This window comes from Dendrobates tinctorius, unplaced genomic scaffold (genome assembly GCF_039654945.1).
Source record: "Dendrobates tinctorius isolate UK_male_01 unplaced genomic scaffold, ASM3965494v1 ptg000211l, whole genome shotgun sequence".
Lineage (NCBI taxonomy): Eukaryota > Metazoa > Chordata > Amphibia > Anura > Dendrobatidae > Dendrobates > Dendrobates tinctorius.
In genome coordinates this window covers 29,989,711-30,001,101 of record NW_027361878.1, presented here as the reverse complement: position 1 = coordinate 30,001,101, position 11,391 = coordinate 29,989,711, and the positions used below count along the sequence as shown (strand labels likewise).

General features: G+C 46.7%; 1 protein-coding gene across 3 annotated transcripts in view; it reads left to right on the top strand.

Moving 5' to 3' along the window:
• Positions 1 to 11,391, top strand: part of LOC141058425 (spectrin beta chain, non-erythrocytic 1-like) — a 172,746-nt gene that overhangs the window by 146,934 nt on the left and 14,421 nt on the right. For all 3 annotated transcript variants that reach the window (XM_073554677.1, XM_073554675.1, XM_073554676.1), the window contains 5 exons: positions 548 to 811; positions 2,384 to 2,608; positions 3,237 to 3,326; positions 3,907 to 4,185; positions 4,295 to 4,425. In XM_073554677.1, coding sequence (XP_073410778.1) covers positions 548 to 811; positions 2,384 to 2,608; positions 3,237 to 3,326; positions 3,907 to 4,185; positions 4,295 to 4,425 — 989 coding nt within the window. The remainder of the gene's footprint in view (positions 1 to 547; positions 812 to 2,383; positions 2,609 to 3,236; positions 3,327 to 3,906; positions 4,186 to 4,294; positions 4,426 to 11,391) is intronic.

Genomic DNA, 11,391 nt, shown 5'->3' with positions numbered 1-11,391 from the left:
CCAGCCTGAACTCTGCTCTCTCCGATGCTTCAAGCATCAGTGATTCTTGCCTCTGCAGTATTGGAGGAGAGCAGGGGCAGAGAAACAGACAACTTAAGAGCAGCTTTTACAAGCTCTAAAGAAAAGAACTTGTAAGCACCGCGTTCCCTCCGTAAGACACTAGCCACCACTGATGGACTGCAGAGGTGGCCAGTAATCTAAGCAAAGTGCAGTAAAAATAAAAAAAATTTACAAATCTCTCCATTCTTGAACAGAGACTTTTAGTAACTAGTGATGAGCAAACGTGCTGGGATAAGGTGTTATCTGAGCATGCTCGGGTGCTAACCGAGTGACTTCAGTGTGCTTGAAAAATATGTTCCGAGTGTCTGCATGTCTTGCTGCTTTTCGACAGCTGGAATATTTATATGGATTGTATTTTTGATAGACAATCCCTCCATGTGTTGCCGCTGTCGAACAGGCACGAGACATGCAGCCGCGTGATGCTCATATTATCTCCTTTTCATCAATATTTACTTATTTTACTTAAAATCCATATGATTCTTTGTAGGAAGGACAGCAACTGATCGCCGAAAAGCCAGAACTTGAACCAGTCGTGCGAGAGAAACTGGATTCCCTGCATGCTCTTTGGGATGAGTTGGAGTCCACCACACAGGGTAAAGCCCAGTGCCTGTTCGATGCCAACAGGGCAGAGCTATTCACACAAAGTTGCTCTGCGTTAGAAGGCTGGCTGCAAAATCTTGAAGGCCAGCTCCAATCTGATGACTATGGGAAAGATCTCACCAGTGTGAACATACTATTAAACAAGCAACAGGTAGGGGGTCATTTTTATATGTAATCTCGTTTCTTTTTAGGTACCCTATCATATGAATTCCTTTTTTAAATAAAAATATATTTATATATATATGTACAAGTAACCCTAAAAGGGGAAAATGCCCCTCACTAATTAGGCCAGTAAAACTTAGCCTATAGCTAAAAACACTATTTATGCAAACTAATTCTAAATGGGGTGATAGAGGTTTCTTTCCATCCATTTGCCAGAATTGGATATTAGTTCAACCTCTAAATGGCACATATATTGCTTGAGCTAGTATATAAAGAGATGGTACCCTCAATTTATACATCTAGGCAAACTATAGACATATAAAATAGATCCTCCACGTGTCCTCACAGCATGTTTCACCAACTTCTCAGCTTCGTCAGGGAGGATGATATTCACTCTAATGTCCCGTCCCCTGATGATGGCGATAAGTCTGTGAAACGTGTTGTGGGGACACGTGCTGTGTGTATCTTCTATTTTATATACCCATAGATTGCCTATACTGATCCTAAATTGATGGTACGTCGGGGTGCTATCTATATACTAACCCAACAATGTGAACAACACCCATAAACTATCACAGGTATGAGTGCTGTCCATAAAAGCATGGATAGCACATGTATGAGAGAAACTGACGTGCAAATTAATCCTCAGGCCCGAGTCACACACGGCCGTCAATTCCCTCATGCGAGAGAATCCGGTCAATTTCGAGTCTAATCCGAGTGTCACCTTAGTGTGATCCGATTCTCTCGCATGAGAAAATTGAGAAGATGGAGAACTTAATTTCTCCAACGTTTATGCATGTCGAATGTTTTTACACTCCCCTATAAGACTTGTATGGATGCGCGTGATCCAATCATCTGATCTACTCTCACCATGAGAAAAAAAATATCACAGGTCTGCACTGCCCCATAGTATAGCATTGGGCCGCATTCTGTCGTGTCATACACTCATGTGAACAAGCCCATAGGAGGAGACTGGAAACCGATAGAAATTGCAAGTAAATTGCAACTTGCTTCATTTATCACGGTGTATTCGTCTTTTTTTTTTTTTTTTTTTTTTTTAACATGAGATTAAATCTGAACTTTATGGAAGAAAAAAAATCTTATGTACAAAGATAAATAATGGATTCAGTAAATGGATGACTGTACAGTTAATCTGGACCCTTTCACACGATTTTATAATTAGATGTAATTTGCCACAGGCAGCGTCTGATGTTGCAAGACCTCCAGTACGGCCGTTGTGCCATGTACACATTTTAATTGTGATTTTGTAGAAATGTGATCGATGTTTTCTGGAATCGTACTGGCATACCTAATGGTATACTGACATGTATCCTCATTCCTTTTGCTTGCGATAGATTACAATGAATGTAATGTTTTTTGTTATATCATAAAAATGAATATTCCGGAATCTCCCGATTCCATAAACACTGGCGGATCCGTCCACATCTCTTATGGAAAGAGCAGATCTATTCATTACGTTATTTCTCACCCTGTGGTTTTTTTGTTTTTCCGTCTTCAGTCCGTACATTTCACACCTTTTTTATTTTTACTATGTTTTCAGATGCTGGAAAACCAGATGGAAATCAGGGAAAAGGAGCTGGAGGCGATCCAGAGTCAGGCTCAGGCGCTGGGCCAAGAAGATGCCAATATAGTAGAAGTAGATTCAAAGAACAGGACGGTCGCCACAAAATTCTCAGAACTGCGTGCCCCGCTCAATGAGCGGAGGAAGTTGTTGCTGGCATCTAAGGAGGGACACCAGTTTAATAGAGATCTGGAAGATGAAATAGTAAGAAATGCTACAATCTATTTATTCAATTATGTCACCAAATTCAATCAAATTTCAAAGACAAAAAAAGAAAAATGGTCCAAAATCCTAAAACATTAATGTAATATACAGGAATCTTTATTCAAAAAGATCAGATACAGCCAAAGAGGGGAAGGAATAAAACACGCACATGTGCAAAAATTGGGTGCACGTGCAGGGATCAAACACCAATATTAACCCATGTTAATGCAAACACAACATCAATGTGAATATAAAAAAAATGCTGCTTATATTCTATTATTGCAACATCCCATGAGGTCTAGATCGATGTCTGTCATATAAGTAGAGGTACAGTAATATAAGAGTGATAAAGTAATTATCCATAAATGCTTTAGTCAGTGTAGCCAAATGGAGCTCTGGGATCCCTGAATAACCGCACACCCACCTCGACGCGCGTTTCATCAGGAGCCTTCGTCAAGGGGAATTTGAATCGTTGTTCTCTTTTTGTCTTTGATATATTATAGTGGTAATGTATCCCTCCTATATAGTGCATATGATTGCCAGCATTCTTGCAATTAGGCTTTATTAGAAATATGCATATGTTTTCCATGATTGTCTTTTAATATCACATTTGTCCTGTTCCTCACAGCTTTGGGTGAAGGAGAGGATGCCAATGGCTATTTCTACAGAACATGGGAAGGATCTGCCATCTGTACAGCTACTTATAAAGAAAAACCAAGTAGGTTGCAGAAAGCTCATGCTCGAAAGGGTGAATGCTTGCATTTTTCTCACCATTGGCATTTATGGCATTGGGTGGGGTGGTCAGATGAAGTTTCAGGTGTGTTGAATTTCAATGTGCTTGACTCATTAATCCCACGGAAGATAAGTTACTGCCATATGTACCTGCTAGCAGCGCCTCCCTATTAAGAGCGCATGTACCATCGGCTGAGTGTGCATATGTTCAAAGGGTGTCCAATGGAGCAACTCATCCTGGAAAAAGTAGTTAGAAGTACGGTGCAGGTTGATGTAGACCAGTCATGTACAGGTAGCATAAGCGTGGGCCACAATTTGGGTAAAGAGCCCCATCTAATAGTTTTATCAGTTAAATGCCCATGATGGCTTATCATTGGGATTTACCATCACTTTAACGGTGGAGTTTGACTTCCAGGCCTCCACAAATCCTGGGAATGAAGAGGCCACCCCTCCGGATTAGTCCTGCAAACCCTTTATCTTCTCTCTAGAATACGTGTCTGCGATCAGTTGGTGTCCACTTTAAGGAAATTTTGCTGAATGTAATTTTTGCCTCATCTGTCCCACAGACCCTGCAAAAGGAGATTCAAGGACATCGGCCGCGGATTGATGATATTTTAGAAAAGGGGAAGTCAATGGTCAAGAACAGCGCACTCGATGATCAGGAGATCGGGGAGAGGCTGGAGTTGCTGGGGAGCACATGGGAAGAGCTTACAACTGAAGCAGCAAAGCGGCACGCCCGTCTCGAAGAATCTCACACTGCACAACAGTTTTATGCTGATGCCGCAGAGGCCGAGGCGTGGATGGGAGAACAGGAGCTGCACATGATGTCAGAGGAGAAGGCCAAGGTTGGTGACCTAGAGCTTATAACGAGGACCTGGCTCTCACCAGGTGGCATGAAAATTATGCAAGAATCGCATGTGGTTCTCACTTGGTTTTCTGTATTGAATGCTGTAGGATGAGATTGGTGCTCAGGCGATGCTAAAGAAACACTTGGTTATGGAGCAGGCTCTTGATGATTATGCTGAAACCATTCACCAACTTGCCAACTCCAGTAGAGAAATGGTCTCCAGAGGCCACCCAGAAAGGTAATCCTTGAGCCTCCATTAGAGCTTGTACGGCAGGCGTATGACAAGCGGCCACGGACTTCATGTTTCTTCCTATTGTTTTATTTCATGCATTAGGTCGCAGTCAGACGGCCGTATAAATCGTATCTAGAACGCAGTGTGTGGTATGTCCGGCATGGAGAGAGCTGCCGAGCATTGTGTTCCGATTTATACAGTTGACCTTACAAGTATAACATTTTAGGGTTTCCTCCGTATTAAATTTAGCAAATCTGGTAGCTCCACTGTTACATATTTCAGGCTGTGATTGCTAAGCATCATTGCCATGATCATACTGCCTGTACCTGCGTAATATTGGATGCACTTTTTGTTGTGGATGGGAAAGCCCTTAGTTCTTAACCTGGACCTTATTTTTATTTTTGTCCTCTTGTGACCACCTTTTTTTGTTAGATCTCAATCTGTGTTCACACTAAAGCTATGCCGAATAAACCTATGGTGCCTATGTAAAACAAGAAAAGGGTTATTGTTCTACTTGTTGGGGGGGGGGGAGACTATGGTGGGGCTGTTTCCAATGGCCGTACAGGAGACTGCTCCTGCTCTCTGCTATGGCCGGCCTGTAATGCCTTCCTCCTGATTGACAACAAATATTGGGGAGCTTAAAAAAAAAAGAAAAAGTTATCGGCCTACTTTAATATAACATTGGTATTATTAGTTGGAATTTAGGACATGGTTTGCCCTAATTAAGAATAATTAGACTTTTAAAGTTTTTTTTTTTTTTGCATGTCAGTGACTGAATTTATTACAGTGCCACACAGAGTGAAAGTTTGCTGGGGCTCTCTAATCTGGCTAATAGAATAAAAGTCACAAGCGACCCCTTTATGATTTGCCCTGGTATATGGCATCCAAACAGAAATGGAGTTTCCCCCTTTTTTTTTTTTTTTTTTTTTTTCTTTCTCTTACTATTCATTTGATTTTAATTTAAAGAGTAACCATCATTTTATTTTATTCATTTTGCATTCAGACAATCATGCAAATCTGTCCGGGATTGGTCAGCAATGCACGGACTAGCCGCATGTCTCTCGACCCCAGTGTATCTGCAGCGTAGAATACAGCTCTGGCAAAAACTAATAGACCACTGCAAAACGTTCAGTTTGTCTGATTTTTCTCTTTAAAGATATATTTTTGAGTAAAATGTAAATTGCTCTTTTATTCTATAAACTACTGACAACATGTCTAGGAATTTCCAAGCAATAAATTTTGTATTTATTTTCATAAAATGAAAAATGGTCAAAAGAACAAAAAATGCAGAGTGCTTGCAGACCTAAAATAATACTAAGTAATGCTAAGAGAACAAGTTCATAATCATTTAGAAACAATAATACTAATATTTTAATTAATATTTTGTGGACTAACCATGATTGTTAATCACAGCTTTCATGCGTCTTGGCTGCTTTCCTCCAGTCTCTCACACTGTTTTTGGGTGACCTTACGCCACTCTGGTACAAAAACATAAGCAGTTCTTCTTTGTTTGATGGCTTGTGACTATCCATCATCCTCTTGATTACATTCCAGAGGTTTTCAATGGGGTTCAGGTCTGGAGATTGGGATGGCCATGACAGGGATTTGATGTGGTGGTCCTTCATCCACGCAATGATTGACCTAGCTGTGTGGCATGGCGCATTGTTCTGCTGGAAAAAACAGTCCTCCGAGTTGGGGAACATTTCCTGAGCAGAAGGAATCAACTGTTTTTCCAGGATAGCCTTGTATGTGGCTTGATTCATACCTCTTTCGCAAAGATTAACCTGCCCAATTCCAGCCTTGCTGAAGCATCCCCAGATCATCACCGAACCTCCACCAAATTTCACAGTGGGTGCAATACACTGTGGCTTGTACGCCTCTCCAGGTCTCTGTCTAACCATTAGACGACCAGGTGTTGGGCAAAGCTGAAAATTAGACTCATCAGAGAAGATTACCTTACTCCAGTCCTCTATGGTCCAATCCTTATGGTCTTTGGCAAACTTCAGCCTGTCTGTCCGTTGCTTCTCATCGATGAAAGGCTTTTTTTCTAGCTTTACATGACTTGAGCCCTGCCTCTAGGAGCCTGTTACGAACTGTTCTTGCCGTGAACTTCACCCCAGCTGCCATTTGCCATTCCTTTTGTAGGTCACTTGATGTCATCCTGCGGTTGCTGAGTAATATTCGAATAAGATGACGGTCAGTGGAGAGTTGTTTTGCCTTCTGCCAGTCTGTAGCTTTGTTGTCCCCAATGTCTGCTGCTTGACCTTCTTGTAATGGACTGCCATCTTAGAAATTTTAAGGATGGAGGCAACATGACGCTCACTGTATCCCTCTGCTAGTAAAGCCAGAATTGAGCCCTTCTTTTCCTCACTCAAGACTTTTCTTTTCAACTCCTTTGGCACGGTTAAAAGTTATTTTCTTGATCGCCTTATTGGGGGACACAGAATACCATGGGTGTATGCTGCTGCTGCTAGGAGGCTGACACTATGCAAAAAAAAGAAAATTAGCTCCTCCCCGGCAGTATACACCCAACGACAGGCACCAAGCACCTCAGTTTGTGCTTAGTGTCTGTAGGAGGCGAATCGGGATCTCCCCAGATCCGCAGTTTTAATCCAATTTTCCTTTCAGGTTTAGTTTGAACTTTTTAATTTTCTCCCTCTTTTGTCTTTTAGGTTTTTTCCATTGGGAAACAAGGTATAAGTTATCACCCTGACTTCCTATATCACGCGGCTGAGTGAGCAGTGTGGTGTCACCCACATCGCAACTCTCAGTACCGCAGGCAGGACTTTGCCCTATCACCTTCTGGTGATAAGGGTTGCGGACAGGTGGCTGGTCCTTGCCGAATCCCCCTCCTCACCCCTTTCTCGGGACAGGGCTGAGAGGAAGACGGCGATCGTAGGTGTTCCAAGAAAGCCGTCTTCTGCAGGATGCAGGTACAGAGGACTCCTTCCCCTCCCAGCGGCCAGCCGTTTCCCCGTGGGCCCCTGTGTTCATCCTCTTCAGGGACGTCAGGTAAGTGCCTGTACGTTCCCTCCGGCCCCGCATAAGCTTCAGTGACATGGGAGAAGAAGGGACCTTGTTAGTTTCAGGTCCACAGATTTGAATCTCCCGCCCTTTTCTGCATGCCGCGCGCTCAGCCGCTTGCGTTCCTACACTTTCCCTGCTCTAGTCAGGGAGTCTATGGGGATCTCCTCACACACCGCAGCGTCACAAGCAGCAGGAACTGGTCAGATTGCATCCTTAGCGCGGTATGTCGGGCATGGGGCTGCGGCGCCGTCGGGGTGGGAGGCACTTTCACTTTCCCCTCAGCGCGGGGAACTCCTCTGCTCTCCCTCCTCCCTTCCTGAGCGCGCTCTTTTCAGCGTGCCCTTTCTAGCCCATCACATGGCTTCTTTCTCTCTTGGATGCCAGCCCCCCTCTTCTGCCATGCCCTCTCCGTCGCTATTAACCAGTCACGGCGCGGCCGCTAAGCTCCGCCCCCATCTCCCAGCACAAGGATTTCCTGATGCCTGAATCACTCCTTCCTGCGCTGCTTGGGGGACACTTTGGCGTTTCTTCTGCTGCTCGCACAGAATCTCGGTAGGCACTGCTCTGAGGCAAGGATTAGCTCTCCTCGGCAGTTATTCCCTAATTTCTGCGGCCATTTAGTGCAGTTTACTTATGCCCAACCCTTCAGGGGATCTCTGCTTCAGGCCCACCGCTACCTATTACGCCTGTGCGCGCTGTAAAAAGAAGTGGGCATCAGGTCAGTCGTCCCCATTCTGCCCCCCCTGCAGTCCTTCAAATATGTCAGCATCTCAGGAACGCACAGAGTCCCGGGCGGAGGGCGCTCTTCCCTCCTCTCTCCCCCCGGAGTGGGCCGTTACAATGTCACAGTCTGTTTCTGACTTGACAAAAGTATCACAGTCGCTGGTCCAGGTCTTAGAACGATTACCTCAGCTATCCTCAGCCACCTCTGCCCCGACCGCCTCTCGGGGTGAGTCGTCCGCACCTGACCGCGACCTTCAGAGAGACAGATAGGGAAGGATTTCTAGGAAGCGGGCTCTGTCCACTTCGTCTTCGAGCTCGCAGGGCCCTTCCGCTCCCAGGCCTCCTTCTCCTTCCTCGGATGACAACCTTCAGTCAGGCGATGATTCTCATTCGGAAGCTAGCTCAGAGGGGAACAGCGTTTCTAAAACGCGGGACATGGTCGATAGTCTTATTGCAGCTATCTTCCAAACATTAAAACTTAAACAGGATGAGGCTCCACCTCAGGAAAGCTTGGTTCTCCTTAAACGAGCCAGACCTCCGTCTCGAACCTTTCCCAATCACAACGATTTCGATACTACCTTATCCAAACACTGGGAGCGCCCTGCGCAACGTTTCTCAGGCCGCAAGTACTTGGACGTTCTGTACCCCTTTGACGCAGAACTGCTCTCAAAGTGGTCCAAGGCTCCCGAGGTAGATCCTCCAGTTTCCCGGATAGCCTCAAAAATGGTGCTCTCTCTGCCAGACGGGGCATCGCTCAAAGATCCTACTGACAGGCAGATTGAATCTCTGGCTAAGTCTATCTTTGAGGCATCTGGCGCCTCTCTCTGCCCTATTTTCGCATCCGCCTGGGTGGCGAAGGTCATTTCCGCTTGGGCAAAAATTCTTCGCAGAGGCATCTTAGCGTCAGCTCCTCAAGACGAGTTGGCAGATCTTGCAGATCAGATTAACCAGGCGGGAAAATACCTTTTGGCCGCCTCCTTGGACGCGGCCGGCTGCGTAGCAAGGGCTAACAGCAACATAGTAGCTGTACACCAAGTCCTTTGGCTAAAGTCATGGAATGCGGACACTACTTCGAAAAAGTCGCTTACCAATCTGCCATTCCATGGCTCTAGGCTCTTTGGAGCAAAGCTGGATCAGATAATTTCCGATGCCACTGGAGGTAAAAGTACTTCGCTTCCCCAATCTCGACCAAAACGTCCTTTCAACAGAAGGGGTTTTCGACCATTCAGGCCCTTTCGTCCCTTCTCTGCCACGGAGAGAGCCACTCAACAGGATCGGCCGCCCGCCACCAGGGAGCGGGATCAGAGGAAACCTTCCTACAAACCCGCTCCTCGCTGGAGATCTAGAGGACAATATTCCAGATCTGCAGGAGCCAATTCCAGCAGATTTTCGTCTAAGTGACGGGTCACCCCCACCTGGAATTTCTTCCAGGGTGGGAGGCAGACTTTCCTCTTTCGTGGATGCTTGGCTGTCTGTTGTCGATGACGCTTGGGTCAGAGAACTCGTCGCATCCGGATACAAGATCAAATTTGCTTCACTCCCGAACAGACGGTTTTTCCGGTCTCGGCCTCCGCGACAGCGGGCCCAGATTCCGGGTTTTCTGCAGGCCATTTCCTCCCTTCTTTCCGCCGGAGTCATTGTTCCCGTTCCCTCAGACGAACGGTTTTCCGGGTTCTACTCCAATCTCTTTGTAGTCCCGAAGAAAGACGGCGCTCTTCGTCCTATTCTGGACTTCAAATTGCTCAATCGCCACGTGAAGATTCTTCATTTCAGGATGGAGTCTCTTCGGTCGGTGATTGCTTCCATGGAGCCCGGGGAATTTCTCTGCTCGGTGGACATTCGGGATGCCTATCTGCACATTCCAATTTGTGTGCAACATCAGAAGTATCTTCGATTTGCGTTTCAGGGAGACCACTTTCAGTTCACAGCTCTTCCTTTCGGCCTAGCTTCAGCGCCCCATGTTTTCACGAAGGTGATGGCGACCGTCATGGCCATCCTTCGCTCCAGAGGGATCCTCATCATCCCTTATCTGGACGATCTTTTGATCAAGGGTTCGTCTCGCCAGGACTGTCTCCGGAGCCTTCAGATAACCCTGGACACTCTCAGCCGCCTAGGTTGGCTGGTCAACAAGGAGAAGTCCATTCTGATCCCCACCCAGCGTCTGACCTTTCTGGGTATGGAATTCGACACGAAGCTAGCCCGTGTTTTTCTTCCAAAGGAAAAATTTACAACTCTGTCCAAGGGCATCAGAACTCTCAAGAGGCCTGCTCCCATTCCCATTCGGTTCTGCATGAAGGTCCTGGGGAAGATGGTGGCCTCCATGGAAGCAGTACCCTTTGCGCAGTTTCATCTTCGCCCCCTCCAGCTGTCTCTGCTTTCAGCCTGGGACAAGACCACGATGTCCTTGGACCGTCCTATTCGGCTTCCTCTCAGAGTGAGGCAGTCTCTCACTTGGTGGCTACGGCCAGCGTCAGTTCTCCAAGGGAGGTCCTTCCTTCTGCCTCAGTGGCAAGTTATCACCACCGATGCGAGCCTTCTAGGATGGGGAGCCGTGTTCCATCAGAAAGCGGCCCAAGGCCGCTGGAAGCCACAGGAGTCTCTCCTCCCAATCAATCTTTTGGAGATCAGAGCAATTTTCCTGGCCCTTCTTCATTGGCAGCCCCTCCTCTCCGGCAAGCCGGTCCGTATTCAGTCGGACAACGCCACGGCCGTGGCGTACATAAACCATCAGGGGGGCACGCGCAGCAAACAAGTAATGTCAGAAGTGGCCAAGATATTACGCTGGGCAGAACGTTACGTTCCGACAATCTCCGCCGTCCATATTCCAGGGGTGGAAAATTGGGCAGCCGACTTTCTGAGTCGCCAGGGCCTAGCGTCCGGCGAATGGTCCCTGCACCCTGCGGTTTTCTCTCAGATATGCGACCGTTGGGGCACCCCGGATGTCGATCTCATGGCATCTCGGATGAACCACAAGGTGCCGCAGTTCGTAGCCAGGTCCAGGGACCCTCTAGCCGTCGCGTGCGATGCACTGGTGACTCCGTGGTCCCAGTTTCAACTTCCGTGTCTGTTCCCGCCTCTGGCATTGATCCCTCGCGTGGTCAAAAAGATAAAATCGGAAGGCGTACCAGTGATTCTAGTCGCTCCAGATTGGCCAAGACGGCCTTGGTACGCGGAACTGGTCAACATGCTCGCGGACGTTCCCTGGAGGCTTCCAGACCGTCC